General features: G+C 44.6%; 1 protein-coding gene across 2 annotated transcripts; it reads right to left on the reverse strand.

The window, feature by feature from the left end:
* Positions 1 to 390: 390 nt before the first annotated feature.
* Positions 391 to 26,479, reverse strand: ERRFI1 (ERBB receptor feedback inhibitor 1). 2 transcript variants are annotated; one of them, XM_030185984.1, is made up of 4 exons: positions 26,457 to 26,479; positions 10,247 to 10,439; positions 5,527 to 5,600; positions 391 to 3,085 (listed from the first exon to the last, which is right to left on the reverse strand). In XM_030185984.1, exons 2-4 carry the CDS (start codon positions 10,369 to 10,371, stop codon positions 1,872 to 1,874), a joined length of 1,413 nt encoding a protein of 470 aa, XP_030041844.1. In that variant the 5' UTR covers positions 10,372 to 10,439; positions 26,457 to 26,479; the 3' UTR covers positions 391 to 1,871. The 2 variants fall into 2 exon arrangements, with proteins under 2 accessions (XP_030041844.1, XP_030041843.1); XM_030185983.1 differs by lacking the exon at positions 26,457 to 26,479 and adding an exon at positions 25,809 to 25,959.

Below are 26,479 nucleotides of genomic sequence, written 5' to 3' on the forward strand. Positions count from 1 at the left end.
GTTTTCAAAAAGTTTTGAAAACCTTCCCTTTTAGCAGATTTTATAATTTTAACTAGTGATTTTCATTACTTCTATGTTCTGGCTTTTGTCTTAATGGTAAGTCAATGACCTTTCGGGAGCTGGTTTTCTGTTACCTGCTTTGATTCCACAGTTGATATAAATGGGATACAAGTGCTGGAAGGCTTAGAACATTGGATAATATGAAATATAAGTCTTATAATAAATATATAAAATATTATAGTATAGAATTATCCCCGACAGTTCATGACAAATTGCATGTAAGCCAATAAAGCAAGGAGAGTTATTACGCCTGTTTCATAAATAAGTATATTTAAATCTTTATTAAGTTCAAAAGACATAGCACACAATTAACAAAAATGAACAAAATAATCATTTTAACATCAAATACTGTACACAATGCATTAAATGTCAGTGCATAATCCTACAGCATAACATTTTGCCTTCATTTAGTCTGTACTAAAACAAATATGGTAACTTAAATTAAAACTATATATCTAGCAACTTTATAAACTGTAAACAGTATTGTTTCTTATCACTGTGTTATGAGAAGAACCTTCTAGTACCGCACCTGCCTCGAACCAACACTGGCACCTCCACTGCCGGGGTTACAGCTTCCTAGGGAACCAGGCCGCACACGGGCCTCGCTTTCCTCCAAGCCTACATAAATGAACTGAAAGCAGCTAAGAACAGGAGACAACAGTGTCCAGAGCAAACCTTGATACTGCGTGCGCCCTTTATGTTGTACTGTATGCCAAGGGCAAGGGGTGGTGGTGGTTTTAATAATAAATTAAAACAAAACAAAACAAAAAAAAACAGAAAATGAAAACACACAGGACCTGCTGGCCTTGTTCAGCCCATGGAGCCAAAGCCTGCCTGTCTATTGGCACCCAAAGATAGATGCTTTTCTGTGCAAGATTTAAAAAAAAAAAAAAAACACTAAATTTCTTCATTTGAATTTTCCTTTGGTCCGTGTAAGGAAAGAGTATGTAATGGCAGCAGCGTGAATGGCTGAAAAGAAAGAAAAACACCTCCACCCCTAATCTGGATGCAGTTAGAACAAGCTGAGAATCATATCGACCTCCCATGGAAACCAATGTGCTACCTCCAACTGTTTTCTTTATCCCTTTGATATGGAGCATTCAAATGCCCACAGTATGGCACACTTTAGGGTAAAATTAACATTTGCAGGGGAAGAAGAACACCTTTTTAGTTGGAGGGGCCCACAAACTCTAATTGAAGATTCTCTGTTGGGCATAACATTGGTAGAAACATGACCCCAGTGGCCCACCCCATTCCACGGACTATAACCAACTGCCATTTATGAATGACAGAAAGATTTAACCCACCAAAAGCCATAATTTAAGGGCTTCTCAAGCGTATGCTCTTGGACAGGTCAGATGAGATTAACATTAAAAAAAAAATACTGCTATTTCCTTCCAATCTTTATGGGCTTCCAGGCACAATCAGCACTCTGGCAACTGGCCCTGTCTTTCCTTTGAAGATCTGACTGCACAAAAGTCAAGACCAAAAAAGGACAGAAAGTCGACTGCAAAGCATGGATGGGGATCTCTTTACCACTTCTCACCATCGTGGAAGGTCATTCCTACTCTTCAGTCTCTTCCCTTCTCTGCACATTGTTAGGCTCAAAACGCCTACTTCTGAAGAAGTCCTGCATGAAGACACCACCCATGTTCTCACTTTTCTCCAAGAGGTGGATGGCAACGCTTCTTTCTAGGAGATCTTTTAAGTTTCATGTTCCACTCTTGACATTTGCAACCTCAACGCTTCGTAACACGTTTCAAAAGAACGTCTACCTCCAACAGGACCTTTGCCAAAATCATGTCCAAAGTCTATGGAGAAACCACATAGGACAAATGTTTGCGCTTAACATGGTTAACCATGTCTGTTTTAGGCTTCGAGTCCAGCTTGGTAGATGCTGAAGCTACGGTGCAGTCAGTGGAACACGACTGCACTTTTGTTTCAGCACCGGCTTCTTTTGTTTCTACACTGGCTTCTGTGAAGTATTTTTCATATCTGTCCAGGTATGGGGGCCTCTCGGGCAGAAGGTAATAGTGCGTCGAACTAGCCTTCTTCCCGTTCTCTATGATGGGCAAAATGCAAGGGATTTTATTGGCAGACCCTTCACTCAGTTGTCTTTGTAAGCCCTTGTTGCTAACATATTTGGGATCTGGAGCAAAGCTTTGCGTAGGAGGCATGACCCCGTTGAGGTATGAGGGCAAACTCTTAGGGCTTGGGGTGCGAGAGTTGCTTCTTGACAGAGGTTCTCTTGGGGGCAGTTTTGGAGGTCTGTCCTCGTCACTGTATATGCTAGAAGTGACTTCAGCAGACCACCTTCGATAATCAGGTTTGACTGGTCTAGGCGGTATGGGCACCCTGGGTGGAACCTCAGGTTTTTCTTCATCAGAATTAGGAGATGCCCTGTTTAAATGGTTTGATATCTTTATAGTTGGCTTATTGTATGATCCAGCAGGCCCCGAGTGGGATCTTCTAAGTCTCCGATGTGGTTGTTCTGCTTTTTGAGGTTTTGCCTCTTGTACAGGTCCATTTTGGTTAGGGGTTGAATTATCCACTGGTTTGGCTCCAGTCACAGCATCCACATAGGCATAGTTAATTTGTCCGCAACCTCTAAAGCTCCTTCGACTTGGAACACCATATTTAAAAGCTAAAGACTTGGAGTCCTGCAGTAGTAAGTCAGTATCTGAGCTGGTCAAAAATTCGACCTCACTGTCCAAGTCATCTGGCAAGTCTTCAGAAATTGGCAGTGGCGGAAGTGGCCTTAAGCCGCGATCATTGCAAGGGACAACATGGAATTGTGAAGGTCCACTTTTTATCGGGGTGAGGGGAGGAGTCTTTTCAGAACTGGTGATCCCGTTCACAGAAAGTTTCTTAAACGACGGGACGACCTGATCTCCTTCGTCGAGCACTGGAAAATGTTCTTCCGTCGGCACTGTTAGATTTAATGGACTTGGTTTCTTTGGTGGAATCTTCATAGAATTTTCCATACAGCAATAGCTGCTCATAAGGAGTGGCTGTGAAATGCGCCCTATAAAAATAGCCAGAAAAAAAAACAGGGTTGAAATTGTTGTATAAAATAGAAAAATGCATTCAAAGCTTCAAATTACGTACAATTACGGATTACCTTAATGGACATTAAAATGGTTTCAGACTTGGATGGATAAATTTATACATAAAATGTTATTCGCAGCCTCTGGTTTTGTGGCATTTCATCTACAAGTAGAGAGGTGTGGTAGCCGTGTTAGTCCACTTTTAAAGGTAATCAATAGAAATAAAACAAAATAAAACATGAAAAAGAAAATAAGATACCTTTTTTATTGGACAATAACTTAGTACATTTCTTGATAAGCTTTTGAAGGTTGCCCTTCTTCGTCAGATCGGAAATAAGCAAATCTTGGTAGATGACAGTATATATAAGCGAGACATCAAAGCATTTCAGTGACAATCTAACAGGGTGGAGGTGGATGGGTGAGACAGGGGGATATGCATGGAGACAGGAGAGTGACAAACAAAGCAGTACAATTTACACTCTCCTGTCTCACCCATCCACCTCCTCCCCACCCTGTTAGATTGTCACTGAAATGCTTTGATGTTTCACTTACATATACTGTCATCTACCAACATTTGCTTATTTCCGATCTGACGAAGGGCAACCTTCGAAAGCTAATCAAGAAATGTACTAAGTTTTATGTCCAATAAAAAAAGGTATCTTATTTTCTTTTTCATGTTTTATTTTGTTTTATTTCTATTGATTACATCTACAAGTAGAGACTTACATAAAGCTCGAAAGGGCATTTTGGTAAGTTTTCGCTAATAGCCTCATATTCACTGGATTCCATTAGTCAAAAGCACTAGATAAAAGAATCTCATTTAAATTCTGTGTCATTCTTGCCCTATTAAACAACAAGGCAAACAATCTGCAAAATCCAACGTGGAAGACAAACCAGCAGATCAATATAGCATCCAAAAAGACTTTATTGAAGATACCGTATACGAGACAAATGCCCGACACAGGCCGTGTTTTGCCCAACAATAGGGCTGCGTCAGGGGTATCCAATTATCAGAGCAAGGAGATAAGCATTTTCTTCATACGAAACCAGCATGAGCAGCACAAAATAGCATATCCCAGGGACGTATCTGGACTTCACCGGTAGGGGGGGTCCAGAGCCGAGGTGAGGGTGCACATTTTAGCCCCCCCCCCCAGTGACCCCCCCCCCCCGCCGCCACCCCCGCCCCAACTACCTCCAACAACTATCGCCCGCCCGATGACCCTCTCGACTTCCCGCTCGCTGTCGCTTACCTGTGCTGGCGGGGGACCCCAACCCCCGCCAGCTGAAGCCGTCGTCCTTTGTTCGCTTGTTTTCTTCTTTCTGAGTCTGACTCTGACTCTGACGTCCTGCACGTTGTGTACGTGCAGGATGTCAGAGACAAGCCAGACTCAGAAAGAACAAACGAACGAAGGACGATGGCTTCGGCTGGCGGGGGTTGGGGTCCCCCACCAGCAAATGTAGGTGACGTCAGGTTGGGGGGGAGGGGGTGTTGCGAGGGCTGTCTGTATGGGGGCCCTGGCCCCTGTGGCCCCATTACAGATACGCCCCTGGCATATTCTGTATAACGCCAGGAAATCAGTGACTAGTCTGCTAGCAAGGCTGGAAAAAAAAAGCCTTGCTAGCAGACTAGTCACTGACTTCCTGGCGTTCTACGGCCTGTGTCGAGCACTTGTCTCATATACGGTATCTTCAATAAAGTCTTTTTGGACGCTATATTGATCTTAACAATCCTATTTCTCTTTTGAAAAGTCCCAAATCAGTCCTTATGTTTTCATTACTGAGTCAAAAACCAGGTAACATTCAAATGCTTTAAAATGTTGTCACGGTGCTGATGCCAAAATCTGCAAAATGGAAAACAGACGGCCACAAAAAATGAAGTAAAAAAATACAAAAGCTTCCCACTAGAGGTCAGCATAGCTTCAGAAACTGTGCATTTTTCTCCATTTACGCTTTCCTGAAGAATAAAAAAAATACAGAGCCAGGAACTCTAATGGAAAGGAGGTTTTGGATAGATAACAAGGCAGACACCTGTTTTCAGAAGGATATTTTGAATGAAAGAAACATTACATGGCCTGCATAGCTCTGGGGACTGACCGTTTTAAGCCTTTCATTGGTGCAAATGTGGCTTAGGTTTGGTAGTTAAAGACCAAAGATGTAGAGGCTGGATACTAAATCGCCCCCTTTCTCCTTTAAAGGATGTCTCTCCAGACCAGGACATTCAGAGCACTTCAGTTTGCAGTGCAGTCCTTCAAATATATTTGCTGGAAGCTACTCATGAATTAATCAAATTGAATGCAATTCCATTGAATCTTTACACCCTCTTTTCTTATCACGTGAAAATTAATACTTCTAAAGTTCCAGAAAGCGGAGGGCTGTTACGGTTCAAATTCAGCTCCACGAAGCTGAGGCAGATACTTACCGATGGATAAATGCTGTGGTTCAGCTGACTTCAGATTGTATGCCATTGCTATAGGGTCCATGTCAAAGTAGGTGCTGCAAGACAGAACAAGTTCCTCAGTTAATTTCCATTTGTATTTTAGGTTTTTATCAACAGATTATAATCTCATGCTTGAAGTACAGTATCCTACAATGGACGTGTGTTTCTGTGGACCGCTGAGAGACACAGCTGGGCCCGGGGCAGGACTGCAATCCCCCCCCCCCCCACCTGGGCTGCCGCTGCACCCACCCCCACACGCAGGCTGCCGCCCCCGCCCTTCCTGTGTCTGCTCCTCCCTTGGGGCCCGGGTTTTCATGTTAATGCAATCATCCGGGTCCTGGCACACAGGAGCAAAGCTACAGACCCGGAAGCAAGCAGGCAGGAAGAAGCTTCTGCTCCCTTGAAACCATGCCGGCACTGGGTCCCCCCTTGGAGGCCAGGGCTGGGGAATCTTGCCCTCCCTGCCCCCCTCTTGGCAGCCCATTCTGTGTTAACAGCAGCATCCTTCCATCTGCCAAGGCAGACTGAAGAAACAACCCCCCAAAAGGGGAGGGGAGGTCTGAAAATGATCCACACACATGTCCGCACATGATATAGTAACATAGTAAATGAGGGCAGATAAAGACCTGAACGATCCATCAGACACCTGTACCACCAGACTACAACTGTGAACTATATCTGTGGCAAAAGTTCCAGTTTAAGACTTTCCCCATGAAACGTCAAGCAACACAAAATGTGTCAACGCTGTCTGAATTACACAGTTTTACACTGCGTCACTAAGGCCTGATAGGAATAAAGATACTAGTGAACCATCCGTTAAACCTCTAGTGGTGGCTTGTAGTTAAGACAGGGCTTTGTAGTTAGACAGGGCTCCTGGACGGCAATATTCCAGCTGGATCAGCATTCTGCAGTAGAACTTAAAAAGCCATTTATGTAACGTGCCTGTCTGAAAGCTGCCCTCCCTTCTCACTGCAAAACGTTTTGGACCTGGCTGGTGCAAAACCAAGTGTACTCTTATTTCCACATTTAAAACATTTTCACAACATTCATGCACAGCAGGTACAAATATCAGCAGGTATATTTTAAACTCGGCAAGTTTTAGAGGAAAAATAATTATGGGCTCGATCTTCAGCTGACGGAGATCAGTGTTTTGCTGACCATCACCAGCGTTATCCCTGGAAATTCAACGCCGGGACACGTCTGGGTTCCAGCAATGAATTTGGGGTAAATGGGACAGTTAAGTGCAAATATTCAGCTCTTCACCAGCTATGATGAACCGCATAAAGGACAGAACTGTATTTTATTTAGTACTATGCAGGCAGTTACCTTGCCAAGTACTGGCACTTACAGTGGCGTACCAAGGGCGGGGCGGTGGTCCGCCCTGGATGCACGCTGCTGGGGGGGTGCAGAGAGCAGCCGAGCGCCTGTCTGCTCCGCTGGTTCCCTGCTCCCTCTGCCCTGGAACAGGTTACTTCCTGTTCCGGTGCAGACGGAGCAGGGAGCCAGCGGAGCCAAGAGCTGAGCGGCTGCTCCCAGCAGCTAAAAATGCACCCTGGGGGGGGGGGGGGGGGGGGGGGGGGGGTGCGCATCCGCGATCTGCCCCGGGTGGCAGCCGACCTACGATCGTCACTGGGCACTTAACTGGCAAAGTGCTGATTCCGCCACTGGAACACCCCCATAATAGCTGGTTTGGGTGCTAAATGGACAAGGTTAGTGGCACTATCCAGTTTAGACTGCTGAATATGTCTGGTTAGCCCCAGGTGGGTGATTTAAAATGGCCAGGAGCTTCTCCTGGCTGCTTAAATCACAGGCCCTATAATTGAAGTTTCCTTTTGAACTCTGGAGCAAAGGGGCCAGGTTTCAAGGCATTGTCCCCTCCCCTCAACATAAATATATTTTCAAGTGCTTGCAAAAACAGAACCTGTGAAACCACCAAGGGACATTTTGTTCTCACATGGACTGGAGTTTGTCACTGCTACAGGTGACATTCCTCTTCCATTATTTTTAGTTAAGGATGTCCCAGGGTGTGTGCTCACATCCCGGCAATGTCATGGACGCCCCAGGGCCTCCATTAAATTTACTGTTTCAGAAGTCAAGCTGATGCAGGTTGTCTAAATGACTGTTGCCTCATTTTTATTTAGATGTCGAAAAGTTATAGTTTAACAGGATTATATTTTAAGTCTGCCTCTTCATTTCTTCATGGTGCAGGTTTTAGCAATTAAGTATCTACAGATTTGGTCCCAATGTGAAGCCTGCATCCAATGACTTCCATTCTTGTTGCTGTGTTTTAATGCTAATGATTACATAAGTACATAAGTATTGCCATACTGGGAAAGACCAAAGGTCCATCGAGCCCAGCATCCTGTTTCCAGCAGTGGCCGATCCAGGTCACAAATGTCCGGCGAGATCCCCCAAATGTACAAAACATTTTATACTGCTTACCCCAGAAATAGTGGATTTCCCCCATTTAATAACGGTCTATGGATTTTTCCTTTAGGAAGCTGTCCAAACCTTTTTTAAACTCCGCTAAGCTAACCACCATTACCACATTCTCCGGCAACAAATTCCAGAGTTTTAATTACACGTTGAGTGAAGAAATATTTTCTCCGATTCGTTTTAAATTTACTACATTGTAGCTTCATCGCATGCCCCCTAGTCCTAGGCCTTACCACAAATGGTCAGAATGACTTACAGCAGATGAATGATAGAAAAACACATTTCAACAATATATATGTGACAACCTTCCGTTCCCATCACCAAGTCAGTCACTGTACGGCACAGGCAAAGGAACAGACTGCACCACTGGGGCCAAGGTCCAATCAATATTTTGCCCAACACAGTATCAGTAAGTAGAAAGCTTGGGAGTGGGGGGGGGGGGGGGGGGTCAGAAGGTTCCTGCTGCCCCTGAAACAAGTCAAACTTACAGATAGGCTTGGGTTGAAAAAACTGAATATACAGATCCATGAAAAAACTTTTTGCCTCCCCCTGGGTAACTCTCTTATCAGCTCCTACATTAAAATAATACTCTGCTCCCCAGATCTGAGCTGACCGACTGAGTGAAGAAAAAAAAAAACCCCAAGCAGAATCAGGTTTTGAGAAACAAAATTTGGTCGGATGCGCACACGACTAGGGTATTTGCTGCTGTTATCACCTAAGATAAATCTCAAGAAACCAGGTTCTTTATGTCCGTGGAGGACCGCTGACACAGCCTATGGGACAATCATCATTTGTACAGAGCTGGACCATCCACTAGGTGGCCTACAAATCCACCTAGGGAAGCACAATTTGGGGACAAGCATCAGTGTCACTAAAGCGGCGTCAGTCCGGCCAGTGTGGGGCCCTGAGCGCCAACCATGGCTTACGTATGCTGTGCACCACCCCCCTCCAAAAACAGGAAGTTCAGAACTGCAAGCCTGGGCAGACTTGGTGGGAGATGCAGCAGCAGCAGTTATGGTTAAATGCTATAAAGAGTGACGTAGGTCCTAGGCCTTCTGGGAGAAAGAAAGAGGAGATACTAGACATAAGGAGGGGGGAGGGGAAGGGCCTTGAGCCATGGGGTGTGGCTGGGCAAGGTCTGCATCTCTGAATAATTTGTATGCTGGCTCAACGAAAAGCTAAATCTCTGTTTTCTTCAGGGCAAAAAAAGCCACGTTCAAACGCTAGAATTTTAAACATTAGCTGCACTTGACAAGTCAGGGTGAGAGAAACAGGAGTGTCTCAAGCTGGAAACGCATCCTGTGTGGCATGACCCCAAGTACTCCTGGTGCATTCCCCCCCCCCCCTCCCCTTGTGTCGTGCAGGCATGGGTAGCCAACAGATGGGACGCAATTTTGGCACCTCAGTTTCCTTTGCACCCTGTCTGGCTGCACGTAACTACAGCCCTGGGGAGAGAAGCTCCTGAGTCACCGATTGAAAGATCACTTTTCCACAATGTGCCTGATGTTGTATATTTAGCAAACAATACCCATTAATCCCAGGATTCTGTATACGGTGAGTAAAGTTGCACATGCAAATGAGTTCACATTGCCGATCTGCGTGCACAACTTAAATCGATCAGATTGGCCATTAGAAGCCAGTTATTGGCATGGATTGGCTAATTACATAGTAACATAGTAGATGATGACGGCAGAAAAAGACCTGCACGGTCCATCCAGTCTGCCCATTCTTGGTGTTAATTGGCCTTAATTGGGATTTATGCACAGATTGCATGCTGTAACGATCTGCGCACAGATCCTAGGATGCGTATTCTTTTTTTTTGGGGGGGGGGGGGCGTTCCTATGAATTACGTGCATTTTTATAGAATACACCCGATCCACACCTAATTTACATACATGCAGGCGACATGCAAATGACTTAAGTTAGGCATCAAGTTGCTATTCTATACAAGCGCGGGTACAAATACTGAATCGAATTCAATCTGGGTCAGCGAGTCTGGCCAGGGAGGATATTTCTATTTCTTTGTTATTATTATCTCTGTAATCCAGAACTTTTCAAGTCCAGCTCCAAAAATGCAACTAAAACTTTAATCGGCTTTTCAATTCCAAGCGCGTTAACAGTGATGTCCGGTGCAAACAACATACAAAGAGACGATCCTCCTGCCCCGTTACATGAAAGAGATAATGCAATTTGAGCACACTTGACAAACTGCCGCACACAGACACACAGGCAGGGGGCGCTCATGTTCCATTCACAGTAAACTTACTTTTCAAACCCGCTGGTGCTGGCCCAGTATTCTTTCGGATTCATTATGCTTTGCCCATTCAAAAAATGGATCTCGTTCTTTAGGGGGACCCGGATGTCCTGAGCAGCAAGTCCTGCCGTTGACATTGTGCCTCGGTATCTTGAGCTTTTCAAACGTTCCGTTGATGCTCACAACGTCCTAGCAGCTGTCATTCCTGTAGGATCAAGAGAGGGAATTATCAACATCACAGAATCCAGCAGATCCAAAATCACTTAGAAATCCTATTAGGTTATTCAGCCGTGTCAAAGAGGAGCAGCAACACAGTGGCAAATGCATCACGCTTACGCTCAAATCCACGGTTGGGTGTTTTGCTCCCCAAATCAACTCGGGATGGAGCACAGACAGTGTTCACAGCCCCCCCCCCCCCCACCCCCGGGGAGAGGAGTCAGTCACTGTGCAACAGTCCTTTGTATTCTTATACAAATAGGGCCAGTGGTGGTCAGCGATTTAAGGTGCTAACTGCCACGGGCTAAATTTAATCTGAACAAGGACACTGAATACGCAAGGTCTTGCGGGGGCCACCAGAGGTTATCGTGGCACTGGTACCTGTCCTAACTTGCCCTGATAGTTATTCGGCTTTTCCTGGTGTTTCTAGTTGCTTGGATAACTATCCGGGGATGGCACCGAATACTTGGCAGTGCCTGGATAACCTCTGGGTCCACCCCGATTGACCCTTGACCGGTCCGTGCCGGCATTAGCAGGAGCAGAGCAGATAATTCAGCAACTCTCCGGTTAAGTGCCGCTGAAACTCTGCTCTAAGACCGGTCAGCGTGATCTAACCAGGAAGGAGCTTCTCACGGGCTCCTGGCTTAGCAGAAAACCAAAATTTAAGACATTTTTAGCATTCCCCATCCCTATCCTGCCTCCCCCAAAGGATCCAGGCTGTACTATCCCTACGAAGGCAGCACCTTGGCAGCGAGATCAACTCTCTTTTGCTGACCCTTTGGTTTTATAAAGGAGTACGATATACGCTTCCAGCTGTACCACCCACAGTAAACATATATAAGTAGCGTATGGAGCAATGGAAAAGATGAAATCATGGCAAGGAAACCCAGAAAATTATTGTGCGTGGGGGAAAATGCTGAAGCAAAACAGCAACGTGGTCTTTATCTATTTTAAGCCAATGGTGTTTTTGTGTGACATGGAACGATTATGGCATGTAACTAGCACTGTTGAAAAACCTTAAAAAGCTATAATAGAAATGTGCCTTCATCTAATTTCACATTGCAGCCATTGGGCGTGGTTTCTGGACAGAGGTTTACGTGTAATTATGTGAAAGAGTCCAGCACACGCAGTCAGACACACATTTAAGTCTAACCTTGCTAAACCTGGAAGCCATTCAGTGGACTAAAGCAGGGGTGTATCTGCGTGGGGCCACAGGGGCCTGGGCCCCCGCAGATTTCGCCCCGGACCCCCCTACCGCCGTTAACCCTCCCTCCCTCCCTTGCCTACCGCCGTCACCTACCCCCGAGGTCCGCTGCCTCCTGCCGGCTTTTTAAAATATTGTTTCAGCTGGCGGGGGACCCCAACCCCGCGTTGACGACTAATAAACTGAGTGCCCTCGGTATGGGCCCTAAAGTGACTGACTGGGTTAGGAACTTGGTGAGTGGAAGGCGACAGAGGGTAGTGGTAAATGGAGCGCATTCTGAGGAAAAGGATGTGATCAGTGATGTGCTGTAAGGTTCGGTTCTTTTTAACATTTTTGTAAGCAAGATTGCTGAAGCTGTTAGGAATGGTCTGGAATTTGTCAGCTTAGATTTAATGCTAAAAAATGCAGGGTCATGCATTTGAGCTGCAAAAACCTGAGGGAACGTTACGGTTTAGGGGGTCGAAGAACGTTTGTGCATGAAGGAGGAGCGGGACTTGGGTGGGATAATATGTGACGATCTTAAGGTGGCCAAATAAGTAGAAAACGCGACAGTGAAAGCTAGAAGGTTACTTGGGAGCATAAGGAGAGGAACGGTGGTGAATTTGTGGAACGGTCTCCTGGTGGAAGTGTTCAAGACGAAAGCAGTATCGGAATTCAAGAAAGCTTGGGACAAGTACATAGAATCTCTAAGGGAGTGATAAGGAGAACAGATGGCATGGATGGACAGACTGGACAGGTCATACAGAGGGGCATAATCGAAAGGGACGCCCTGAAGTTTTTCTGAGGACATCCTCGCAGACGTCCCCGTGAAGGGGCGGGGAAACCCGTATTATCGAAACAAGATGGACGTGGGAGGTCTTTATCCGTTTACATTTTTCTCTGTTCAAGTAAGGTTTACTCCAGGTTTCAGTTAGTGTAAATCCTCACGACCAAGCTGCGTGCAGGAATCCACGTTAAGTGCTATTCTATAAAAACTGCAGCTGCTTTACAGAATAGCGCCGAGCACGGATTTTTCCCCAGTGTCTACTTTTCAGCACCATTTACTGAATCCGACCCTATGTGCCCACATTTTTGGCACACCTTCTTGAATTTACCCCAACGTGCGTATCGTGGAATGGACAGCAACTGCACCTTGTCGTTAATTCATAATAGTCACTTGAAGTTAAGTGATCTACAGGTCAACAGATGACACTGAGTACATCTGCATCATCTGTCAATGAGTGGTAGATTATTCTGTATTAACTGCATGGGCAGATGCTGGGCACACCCTCGCTTAGCACATTGTAATTTGGGCAAAGCCTCTGTGTTGAACTGTTAATTATTGCATTTTAGGAAAAGCCCCAGAATTTAGTTTACCTAAAAAAGAAGCCCGTTTCCTCCAGACCAGCTCGAGATCTGTACTAGGAAAATCTGTGTGAATGGTGCATATCAGAAGTTAATGAAAGCAGGGTTCTAATTAAGTATGGCACATGTGTGTATATTGGAGGAAAAAGCCTCGAGCAAACTCCTATTGTACTATATATATATATCTTGCCGGCAAGATTGAGCGGAGAGCACTTGGTCTATGATCCTGACGCAGAAGGAATTCGAAACGCTGGCCGCCGTAGATCACAGCCAATGTTTACAGAAAGGCACTGAGACCAAGATCACTAAAGATTACTAAAGCTAAGTTTGAAAGCTTTTTGCTACTTAATCATTGATATTAAACACCTGGAGGTTTTTTTTAGTCCAACTCCGACTAAACTATTTGCTATAGTACAATAGGAGTTTGCTTGAGGCTTTTTCCCTCCATATACACACATGTGCCATACTTAATTAGAACCCTGCTTTCATCTGATTTTTCAATTCAACCTGTACAGTGGTTCATTCCCTAATACGATTTTTGAATCTTGATTGGCATATCAGAAGTTAAGCCATTAGACGTATGCCATCCACCAACTGAAACAGAGACTTGTACGCCTTGTAGCGCTATAGAAATGCTGAATAGTAGTAGTAGACTGCTCGTGGTTTAGTATTCAGAAGGCTTTCATTTTAAGGGCCTTTTTACAAAGCTGCGGGGTAAACACTAATGCCTGCTTAATGCAGCAAAAAAATGGCGTCCCGTGATCATTCTGCAAAGTACACTCGCTATATTTTTAATTGTTTTAGCACAGGGCACAGAGTGGGTCTGCCCTGCACTAATTGCTGTGTAAGGGCGTGCTACAGCCACTTTCTTCCGCCGTTTGGTAAAAAGGTCCCCAGTCTAAAGACTTGTTCTACATTTAGGATGCACTAGGGCTGCTGCATTATGATTCTGCTAACCAGTTAGAGTAGCGGTAATATCAGTGCGCTATCTGATTAGCGCATCCATGCCCATTCTCCGCCCCTGACATGCCTCCTCCTCCAAAAACTACAACAACATAAATACCATGTGCTTAGCATGTGCAGATGGGGGTAAACCTGCTTCAGTGTATCTGCGTTAAGCCATTTGTGCAGAGTCAGATGCCCTTGAGAGAAGTAGCCTAGTGGCTACTGTAGTGGACTTTGATCCTGGGGAACTGGGTTCCATTCCCACTGCAGCTCCTTGTGACTCTGGGCAAGTCACTTAACCCTCCATTGCCCCTGGTACAAAATAAGTACCTGAATATATGTAAACCGCTTTGAATGTAGTTGCAAAAACCTCAGAAAGGCGGTAGGTATATCAAGACCCATTCCCTTTCCTTAGTGTCCAATGCAGCTCAGTCAAAGAGCCACAAAATTCTCTTTTGCCGACTTCCCCGACTACTTTGAGGAACCCAAGTTTCAAGATGCCTACGTATGCCTACTCAGTGTCTAGTGAAGCACCCCAAAGGAGAGGGACATTGTGTTCTCAGAACCCCATCCGGTCTGATAAGAAATTAAGATAACCGAGCCACTGACTAAAGCTTGACCGTGCTTTCATTTAAGACTGATGGAATTTTATTATGGTTTTGCACGTCAAATGCACAATGACAACACAACGTTTTAGTATGCACGAAGGGCCCTTGTACGAAGCTGCAGGCCGCAAATGCTGAGCGCCGAGGCATCCGGCGGTAATTTCAGGAAGTGCGCGTGCTACCCATCTGCTAAAAACCAAAAATTTATTTTTTGATGCAGGGAGTGTCTGGGGAGGAGAGTGGGTGTGTTCTACGCCAACTGATTAGTGTGTGAATCTTTACCACCTACGCAATGTTCGACGGTAAGGGCTCACCTGCTAATCTGCTTTAATGGCCAAGCACTGGTGGCAAAGTTAAACAAAAAAAGAGGTCCAATACTTCCACAAGCAAACCAAGAGGAAAAAAAAACAAACAAGGGTGGAAGAACGCCAAATCCAACGAGACCAGTCCAAACGACACAGTAGTAAGAGCTCGTTTACCTTCACATTGTGTATTGCTGGATGCACCATGCTGTTTACGTGCTCCTTGATCTGAGAGATTAAGCGGCCAATCGGTATACGTCAAGCCGTTGACCCCCTGATGAAGGCTTTTTGAGTCGAAACACGGACCGTGTAGGGTCCCAATAAACTTTATTTTGGTGCTCTTACTACTGTGTCATTTGGACTGGTCTCATTGGATTTGGCGTTCTTCCACCCTTGTTTGTTTTTTCCCCTAGTGGAAAAGTTAGCCATTAATATTTTTTTAAAAATAGGAAATTCGGCCATTTTACCCCCATAGTGGCAAATATGGCTTGAGTGCATGGGAAGGACCCGCCTAAAGGAATGCTACGGCTGCTTTTTGGTAAAAGGGCTCCTATGAAAATAGAAGGCAAATTTTGTTTTTATGCAAAATCCTTCCAGCAGCCTCACGTGCAAGAACGCCGCAATCAGTATCCAACTAAGCACAGCACTGGGTGGCAGTACGTACACGACACAAACATCCCCGAACGTTTATATTCATCCATGAATTTTTTGATGAACTGGGCAAGCCGACGATGGGTAGCATTTTAAGGATTATACTGAGAGTTTTGAAAGAAAATTTGTTATTATCTAACATTCCAGGTAAAATACACAGTAAACTACAGAAAAAAGATGTAGGGGCTTCATTATAAAAAAAAAAAAAACCCTACTTGATAAACAAAGCCTAACGCGGTGCATTAATTCATCAATCATATTTCAATAAGGACCCATTAGCTGAAGTTCAAGGCTTATCTGTGCTGTCAGTTTTCAACTCCTGGGGTTGTCCTTTGTTATTGAATGCCCTCGCGGGACTACATCAAACTTTACGGGACTCCACATAGAGAAGAAATGAAAACCCAAGTTACACCGTGTAACGCTAAGAACTTAAATAAAAAGGAAAAGTTGTAGATATGCTATAGACCAACCTTTTCCTGTCGAGGGCTACATTTTATTTTCTAACATTCGGAGAGACAAACACACACCATCATATTTTGCCACGTGTTTCGTTAAATAGTGGCAAATTACGACAGTGTATTGTCCCTTCCACAACCTTCACCCAGTCTCTCTCTTTCTCATGTACTCCCCCACCCCCACCCCAGTGTTTACCTAGTCTCTTTCCCCTTACCTGGCTTCAGTTGCAGAAGAAACAGCGGGATTCCTGCTTCCCCACTGCAACATGGCTCTCCGCAAGCTTGAGTTGCATGGGGCTGGAAGTTTGGGTTGACTTCATGGTTTCAAGTCTTGTGAGACTTAAAACAGAAGACCAACCTGAACTTCCAGCACTGCGTGGCTCAAGCTCACAGAGAGCCGAGGCACGGCGGGGAAGCAGGAATCCTGCTGTAAGCACCACAAAAACTGCCAAGCTTCTGAGGGCCAGAAAAAGACACTTGGTGGGCCGGATTCTGGCCCATGGGTTGGACAAACCTTTAAGTACATGATGAACCACTTCCAGACCCACTTAATTTCAGTTCAAGCAAATCTTAAGACAAATTGCAGGTCCCATGGAGGTAAGGGGTTCAGAGCAACGTCCTACAGGGTCTCCTCACCTCCCATGAAGCCAAAGTTCTGCCACAGAGCTCAAAGCTGGCGTTTATTCCCGTGATGAGCTCAAAAAAAAAAAAAAGGAAACGTCGCCCGGAACATGGAGAAATACTCAAAGAAAGATACAAAAATTCAAGAACCAAATTTCTCCAATGGCCTAAGCCATTTTCAAGGCCCTTATAATGAGCACCAAATCAGTGGACAGGATAAAGCTCTTCCAGAGAGATTCAAACATTTTAAAGTCTTAGTCGAAAGCTGAAGAACAGGTTACGACCCCTGTACACCAACTACTTCACAGAAAACCGAACGAGGCCCTAGATAAAGGCTTTAAAAGGCCTCCTCATTCTGAAAAAGCAGAGCCTACCATTTATGGACGCACACTTTCATGAGGCCTGGCAAGATTATAAAGACAATGTGCCCGGTACAAATTCTGTAAATAGATGGCTAAGAGGCTCTTTTACAAATCTGCATTAGGTGCTGATACACATCTATTACGGCTGAAAATGGCGTACCGCAGGATGTGCTCAGGCGCCCTGCGTTAAGTACCGTTTTAGCATGCGCCAACGCTAAAAAATGTTTCATGTTTTCAGAGGGGAGCGGAAAGTGGGCAATCTTGTGCTAATCAGATCAGCTAGTTTTAAACTGCTCGCTAACTGGCTAGCGCAGGATTACCGCGTGAGCCCTTATCACCTACAAAATGAGTGCTTGTGCGGTTAATTTTATATAATGGCTGCAACGCTAATGGCAACAGAAGCTCAAGGCTGCTAATATGAAAAACAGAAAAACCGGGCAGCTTACGGCTGCGGTAAAAAAAAAAAAAAGGCAGAAAAAAGGCCTTTTTCATGTGGGGAAAAAAACCCTGCGCAAGGACTAAGGCCACTTTTTGTCATAGCTTACTAAAAGTGCCCCTAAGTGTTTACACTGATCATAGAGGCAACAAAAAATTTGACACATCCCTGGGTGCTGCAGGGAAGCTCGGCCTCCCACACCTGCACCAGCCTCCAGCAGATTTGCTAGTAATTACAATGTGTCAGACTAACCAGGCTGTTTGAATCTCAGCTTTCAGCAGGGCGATTGTGTAACCGGTGGGAGGGGGGGGGGGGGGGGGGGGGGGGGGCTGCTCGAAAATCCCTCTGGAATTTCGAGCTTTCATGTCAATGAGTGAAATATTTACACTGTCGCCTTCAAGGGGTACAGTGAAGACAGGCTTTGGCCCTTTGTTTCTCTCCATTGTTAAATACACCTGCCCTTAATAAGATTTTAAAAAATAAAAACAGTGAAATTATCCCTCCCTCCCTAGAGGAAGTCGACTTCCAACTAAACAAGAAGCCTTTGTATGGGAGGTGGTGAATGGCCTGGAGATCTTAGCGGGGCCGGGTGAATGGGTATGTTATGAAGAACTGAAGCAGAACTTTCTCCTTGCTTTCAGAGGGGGGGGGAAAAAAAAAAAAAAAAAAAAAAAAAGCGAATTTGACAAATAATCGCACATTGTTTTTTTGGTTTTTGAGGACTGCATTTAGTTCCAAAGCCGTCGCAGAAGCTGGTACAAGGGATAGCAGAGAAGGCCAATTTCACTGCGGAGAACAGCACTTCTGAGGAAAATAGGGTGCTTTACAGGGGTGCAACAAGGAAGGCTCTACCCATGTGAAAATCCAAACTCAGCCAGTCATCAGCTGGAGGACTTTGTTTTTAATCTGTATCAAGTCCCTCATGGAGCCTCAGATTTAAGTTCCAGGCCACAGCAATAGGTGCTTTTCTTTGGGAAGGAAGCTAGAAAAATGGCTAATTTTGCCATACCAATATTTATATTGATAATTAAAAGGCATACACGTTTGAAATCCACCAGAGAATTAGTCTGTCGGTGTTGAGCAACAGGGAAGAGACTGTGGTGCCCCTCACCCTCAATCTACATAGTAACACAGTAGATGACGGCAGAAAAAGACCTGCACGGTCCATCCAGTCTGCCCAACAAGATAAACTCATATGTGCTACTTTTTGTGTAGACCCTACCTTGATTTGTACCTGTCCTCTTCCTCCCACCGCCTGTGATCTAGCATCTCTTCCCCTCTCTTGTCTCTCCCCCCCCCCCCCCCCCAAACTGGCTGGACCAGCTGAGACAGTGGCTGAGGGCACTGGTGATAAAGGTTAGCAAAATCCCAGTCCAGCATCTATCCCTTTAAGAGTTTGAAGGTAGACTGGAAAGGGATTTGGCGCCCTGGGCCAGTGCCTCACCTGGTCCATAGGTTGAGCAAGTTACAGTATGATCCTTTGGTTCCATTCTTCCACTGCTGCATCCATAATTCAAACGATCTTATCTCTGAAACAATACTGGGGAAACTTCAGAGCCCTCCAGGAAATACAGGAGAGGCTCAAACAGTAATGGATGCTTAGGATAGGTACAGAAGATCCATAGGAGTGAAGTGAAGGGAAACACCAAATAAGTGGGGCCATACGATGCCACCAGAAATGAGATCAGGTACAGCAGATGGGCCTTACGAATTTTATGTCCTTACACTCTGTCAGCTGAACAGACCTTGCTAGAGAGGACTTTAAAGGTCCCCTTTTATCCTACCTACAGATAGGTGAAAACTGGTTTGCAAGAGCATTCTCGGATTGTGGAACATTTCAAATCCCCTGAGTTCCGCTGCAAGTTTCCGACCTGACTCTAGTGTTAAACAGCGGCCCATGGGGACGGGGTGAGGATGGGGAGAGAACCTGCGGTGATGGGGCGGGGACAAACTTTGTCCCCGTGTCATTCTCTATTTGCTTAGCGCTAAGTGACTTCATAAAATTGGCACTTAGCACAGATCTTAATGGCGCTGGGGTGTCATTTGCTGAATCTGGCCCCTGTTGTACCAAAGGGAGCGTTATAAGCCACTTAAATTACATTACCCTTTAACGACTGCATGAGAGAAAGGGAAGCAAATGCTCAAGACACATTACAAGACAATCTGAAAAATTAAACTCTGAGCATAAAGGAGTAGCCTTGTCTTGTATCTGGTTGCAGGGACACACAGTAGTAATCACCTTTTGACACAAGAAATTCATTGAAGAAAAAGCTTGCAGCATGTGTGGGGGTACACTCCAGCGCTTCCCGATGTGTAGCCACTTGAAACACAGGTTTCCAACAGCCAGAAAAGTGGTGACAAAGTTACATTCGAAAATAATGGTGTCATGCCTATGAATCGTTCATTGGTTCTTCTGGAGAGAGTATCAGGGATGCATCCTGTTAGGGCAAAGAGATTGTTTCCAGCAGGGAGCCTCTGGGTCCATTTACTGACCAATAATTGGAGGTGTGGAAGCGGGGCCCTGGACAGACTTGGATCCATTAGGCTTGATAGGTACAGCGCCTAGGGCCCATGAAAATTCTTTAAAAAATTGTTTTTAAATCAGAAATAAAAAAAATAAGTTGAAAAGTTGTTTAACTTCATGCCTTGTCTTTCGGCCTTGGAAATACACAATAACAATACAATATGCATATAATTCAAATTAAAAGCTCAATCATATATTAATGCCAATGAGGGAGGGGGGGGGGGCCGAAGGCAAAAGTATCTAAGGCCCATGAAAGTCATAATGTAGCCCTGGGGGGGGGGGGGGGGGCGCTAAATCCTTGCCTTTTGTTGAGATGGCTCCACTGTGCAAAGACTTTAGATTAGACCAGCATTCTAGCGGTTGGACAGGCCCTAGAAGACATTTGAATCTTTGTAGGTTGTGACACTTTTTACTTGGTCGACTAAAAAAACGAGGCATTGCAACCTACAAGTACAGCTCTTTTGCTAACTGAATTGCTGCAAAGGTTCAATACAACCACTAAGGATCTTAGGATCCATGCGTAACCAAAGGGACTCTTGGGCTTCCCAACATTCCTTTCAGATCCACATGGTTCCATCTGGAATTCCTGTCTTCTGTGATTCGAATGAGGCAGCACGGATGCCTTGCTGGCCTCATAATATGGGCAAACAGCTGTCAGAAGGTCTATAAAATAATGTGTGGAGTTGAATGGGTAGATGTGAAGCGTCTGTTTACGCTTTCCAAAAATACTAGGACTAGGGGGCATGCGATGAAGCTACAATGTAGTAAATTTAAAACGAATCGGAGAAAATCTCTCTTTGCTCAACGTGTAATTAAACTCTGGAATTCGTTGCCAGAGAATGTGGTAAAGGCGGTTAGCTTAGCGGAGTTTTAAAAAAAAGGTTTGGACGGCTTCCTAAAGGAAAAGTCCATAGACCTTTATTAAATGGACTTGGGGTAAATCCACTATTTCTGGGATAAGCAGGATCTTGCCAGGTATTTGTGACCTGGATTGGCCACTGTTGGAAACAGGATGCTGGGCTCGATGGACTTTTGGTCTTTCCCAGTGTGGCGATACTTATGTTCTTAAGTGCAACCGTCACGATACGACCACAAATGCATAAAGGATGGACACTTGCACATCCTTCCCCAGCCTTATAAAACCGATCTTCCACTAGAACAAAAGCCTCACAACACAAACAAACATTCTCATTCTCATCATACCATGCAGGCAATAAAAATCCAGTCGAAGATGTCCCAACTTACTACAACAAAAAGAATAACTTGTAACCTGTTTGCCGACATATTATTAACGAATCTGATGACTAATTTGAAGGGGGTGGGGCGCATTTCTACTCTGCTACTCATCAGTTCTGCCCAGCTTCCCTCTTTTGACAGCAGGATGTCAATTTCCTCATCTTGTTTTGCAACTTCGTATTTCTGGCTCCTAATATTTAAGGTAGCAAGAGAAAGCTTTACCGGCCACACAGCTATCAAATGAATTATTCCAGTTCCTGGTTAGAGCGGCGGGGGAAAAAAAAAAAAATCCACGAAATCATTCCTCATTCTTAATTAGTTCTCAGGCATCCTGTAGAAATCGTCCGCCAGTTTTCTCAGTCATGTTTCCTAGGGGAGGGCGATACGCAGAAAACCAAACCAAAACACAGTGTCTAAAGAAAAAGCTCACAGAAGACTCACGGAACGCCTTCATATTAGGGACAGGTACAGTAACCAAACTACGGACGGCCACTTACACGTCAGGAAATCACTAAAAACTCACCTGTTTAAAAAGGCATACCCTACCGATCCAACATAAATGCCTGATCTCCGCTACACAACCAACACTAAAGTTCGTAATGGATATTACACAACTCTTCCGTTGTACGATTCCTATATGTGGTCTTACCACATGAACCTTACCTGACCACATCACTTTGTATTTGTTAACACCGGAGTCTGCAAACACCTCTCCGGTACTATGTAAGCCTCATTGAGCCTACAAATAGGTGGGAAAATGTGGGATACAAACGTAATAAATAAATAATAATCACACTTTCACTGCATGACTGAAGGAGTTCTCATTTTGTGTCTATGGATAAAATACTTAGTACATCTGACCCTGCTAAATCCTCAGCTTCAGAAAGCTAGAGAGTTAGCTCTCGTGCATTAAAGATACTCTTGTGAACTGTTTCCTAATCAGTATTTTTAATGCATGAAGTGTATAACAAGGGTAAAGCCACTGACAGCACATTACACAGCTTTGTTTTTCCGTTAAAAAGCCCGGAGAAAAAAAAAATAGACGGTAAAGTCTCTTCCGACCTCAGGACCGGAATTCAGAATTCTGTTCTCTAACCCTCAATTAGACAAAAATAAATCTTCCTACACTGAGGCTCGGAGATGGTATTTGGCATTTGACTTATTTAGGCAGTAGAAAACTAAAAAGTGGCTATACCAAGACTGTTGAAGATGACCTGATGCTAAGATGAACAGGATAGGACTGCTTCAGGCATACCTAGTATATACCAGAGCACACTAGTGTACCAGGAAAAAAAAAAAGCACAAAGGTGTTTTTTTTCTGGTTTACTTGTCTTCCTGTACTGTGGACTCCTTATTTATGCTGTTAGATCTTGTTTTTTACCAGGCAGTCATTGGTAGGAAAAACAGCTACAACAGAGCAGAACTGTTACCATAAATTTACAAGCTCTCTCTCTCTCTCCCCCCTCAGATCTCCTCCACCTTGTGCAGGGGGAAATTGATTAGCAATGTTTTACATGCTGATTATTTCCTCCTCTCGGGACTTTCATGCAGGAGAAGCAGTAGGTAAGCACTGATCTCAGTATTGAGAGAAGTCTATCATGGGCTGAAGGGGGTGGGGAGTGGGATGAAGGAAGGAAAGTGTGTTTTTCCAGGTAGGTGGATAGAAATAGAAGGGACCGTATTTGATGAGGGAGGGGAAGGAGATAACTCTGCAGTACAATTAAAACGAACCCAATGCTACACCCCCCCCCCCCCCCCCGGTTCCAGTACGCTGCCACAGACAAACCACAGAATTTCACCAGATTTTATACTAAATACAAGACCATTTAAGGATGTAAACATTGTTACACTTGTTAATTGACATACGCTCAGTATTAGGAATGTAGTAGGATAAATGGATGTGCAAGAAATTTTCCAGGGCCAGTACAAGCACCGCTCAAACTAGATGCTTGTGAGCGGTATTAAATGCAAAAGCTCAAACCGGAACCAGCACACAGCCAGGTGTTCATTTCTGTGTCACGTTACATACACCCACATCCTATGTAGTGTGTTTCTTCACCTTAAGAGAAGACCGGAAGACTTCAATACTCGACAGCTTTGAAGAACAGAGCAGACACTGTTCGCAACCAAGGTTTTGCTACACTCTGTTAAGCTTTCTGAACATCACCCCTGTGGGATGAAACTGCACAGTCTGGGATCTGAAATCTGCAAGACGCCTCATTCTGTGTACTCCCACAACAGCAGAATACAGATTACAGCAGCTGTTTGCCCAGGACTTCCAGCGATAAACCGAACCCAACAGTGCATGCTAACGTGCAAAAGAGCAATTCATTTCCAGCTTTAGCACAGGCAGCATTAGTGCAAAGATGGGGCAAAGGGCACCTGCAATTCAGCTGTCTCATGGCCAGGCACCATTTCTCAAGTTCCAGTGAAATTTCATCGTATTACTTTGCTTTAATGCGTTACAAACTTTGGTCAGACACAAACCCCCAGAGTCTATACATGGTGACTAAAGTCGAATGCGCAAATCAGGGCATCTAGCCGATTTGTGCGCACAACTTAATTGATGAGCCAATCAGTGTGTGCCAATACTGGACTTAATTGGGAGAGTTACCTGCACATCATATTCTATCATGATGTGTGCGTAACTCCGGTAGCGCATACTTTTAAAGGGGCCGTGTTTAGTGGGCATTTTGGGGGCATTGTTATGAATTACACATATTTCTTACAGAATACGTGCAAATCTGAGCCCAATTCAGGTACTGGCGTTTACATCTGGTTTTCAGCAGGTGCCTTAAGTTAGGTACAGATCAGGCAATATTCTATAAAGTGTGGATATCCTTTATAGAATAGCACTCAACACAAATTGTTTTCCGCACCGATTTTTCTGCGTGATTTATTGAATCTAATTACCTTTAAAGGTGGAATAACACGGATACCACATCACTCTACTCAAGACTGAATCTAGTCCAAAGCGGATCATGCCCGATTTCTTTGTATAGCAATGATGCGCTATATTTCCACTGGGGAGAGTGAGGGAAGAAAAGGAATTTTAGGAACAGATGGACAAGAGGCCAGAAGCCTGCCAATTCTGTCTTTGAGCCCAGACCCGAATCTACTGCATTACAGTCCGACTAGATTAAGGCTGGCATACACAATTCATGCTACAAGATCCCTTCCCTTCCCTTTATAGAGCTTGGAAAGCTGAAACGCAAGTCAGACTCAAAGTTTACAGAATAGAAAATCTCAGGTTTTCCAACTAACCAGACTCTCCTCCTTAAATCTGGTAGAGCAGTCCGAGAAATAAAGCCTTAACACCAGAAATAACAGGCTGTACAAGCAGCCTTACATGGAACGATCAGAGGGCAAAAAGTTTTATATTTTTTCACTATAACCAAGGCCTGGACCCAGAAAGACCACATCACCCAGAACATTTACAAGCAACACATACTTTCTAAATAACGTCATCCTTCTCAGTTTATGTAGAGGTTAAAATTAACAGAGTTCTTAGTACTGAGTGAAAAAAAAAAGGCTTAAAAAATTCCAGCCTCACCTTTCTTCACCCCTGACAGCTGCCTGGCAACCATTCTTGTCCTACCTGTGTTACAGGTGCACCTACAGTCAGCAACACACCTCCTTAAAGCTATAGTATCATTATATACCCCAGCTTATAGTTAAACACCAATTAGGGCTTTTAGCAACTCGCAAACAAGTGTTCCTATGAATGATGAAATCATAGGATAGTCTTTCTTAACATGCATTAATTAGGATAGCAGGCACAAAACAGATTGTGAAATGAACGCCAGCAGTCTCCCATATCAACGTGTTATTCCATCAGCATGATAAGATATTGGTTCCAAAACTCCATATAATTGACATTCTATATAGTTTCTCTACACTTATTGCAGTATTTAAAGAACCTCTATCAGAATGAAAAAATAATTAAAAAAAAAAAAAAGCATTAGATCGGAAAAGTCTTGACAACGTACGTTTAAGTCTTAAAGGTTTTTAACCATTTTTCTTGCACACTGTCGAGCGTTATTAAGACTGATCTGATCCCATCTTATCTTTAAAGATGTTTCCGGCTTTATAGAATAAGAGCATCTCGGCCAAACGCACATTTCATATCGGTAGCCACGAGCGATTGGAGGCGCAGTTTGTTGTTTTTTTACCTCGCATTTCGCTGCGCAGACTTACAGTTACGCAGAAAGAAATGGTTGTTATTTGAATAATCCCCAGGGCCCACTTAGCATTGATCGAATTCTTATAACGTGTTACTAAAGATGATAGACGTCCAGGGAGAATACCGAAACGTACATAGTAGCCCAAGGAGGCTGGATATTCCCAGCATTGAGGTGCTCTTAGGAAACGGACCGGGATGTAATGGCAGAAGATTGAGAACGGATCCGTGTCTTGGGAATTGTATAAATGGCGAAGCGACGGCACGCTAACAAATGTGTGCATGGGGTGGGGGGGTGAGAATGCAGAAGAGACACTGATGATAATCATCTGGCGAAGGGAAAAACAATTAAAACCAAAACTGAGAAGCCCTGTTGTCAGTGTCACCCTTCGTAAACATAGTGGATCAGGGTCCGGCTCATCATTCTGCTTTGCGGCCGCTGCTGAAGAATAAATCCCAGAGGAGGCTTGATCGGGGCTGGGGTTCTTCTTACCTGTGTGTGCAGCAGACCCTGTGCAAGTCAGCTCATAGTAGCATCAGAAGCCCTTTCTTTCTTTGCTTTCCCTCCTCCTCGCTCAGCTCAGAGCAGCCATATCACCTCGGAACCCGCACGCGCCGCAACACCAGCGCTCCGAGAGTCCCGGGGCTGCAGCCTTTCTTTTATGAAAGGCCAACCAAGGCGGGCTGTGACGTCACCGCGCCCCACCCCCTTTGGAGTCGGCCACCCCGGAGAGACTCTTAAAGGAGCCGCTGGATTTCACAATCTGAACCTGAAGGTAAACTGTGCTCAGATACTCTTTTTTTTTTTATTTTATTTTGGAAACGTTTTTTTTTTTTTTTTTACTTCAGTACCAGCAAATTAAAATCGCTCGATCAACGTTAATTGGTATAAAATGCAAACTTCTGTAAATACCTTTTTTTTGCAACATAAATGTATAATAGTGAAGAACAATGCAGGGAAAAAAATATTTCGCAGATTTAATTTAATGTACAAAGAACATAAAAGCTGGATGGAATGCAAGGTAAATGGTTATAATTTTTCTGTTCTGTCCTCAAATCCTCCGCGATCGTCAAGCTGCCCCGACCCTTCCTCCCCCCCCCCCCCCCCCCCCCCCCCCCCCCCCAGCGGGGGGCTACTTACCTTTTCTAGCTCTCTGTCTTGCC

Source organism: Microcaecilia unicolor, chromosome 13, assembly GCF_901765095.1.
Source record: "Microcaecilia unicolor chromosome 13, aMicUni1.1, whole genome shotgun sequence".
In the NCBI taxonomy this organism is placed as follows: Eukaryota; Metazoa; Chordata; class Amphibia; order Gymnophiona; family Siphonopidae; genus Microcaecilia; species Microcaecilia unicolor.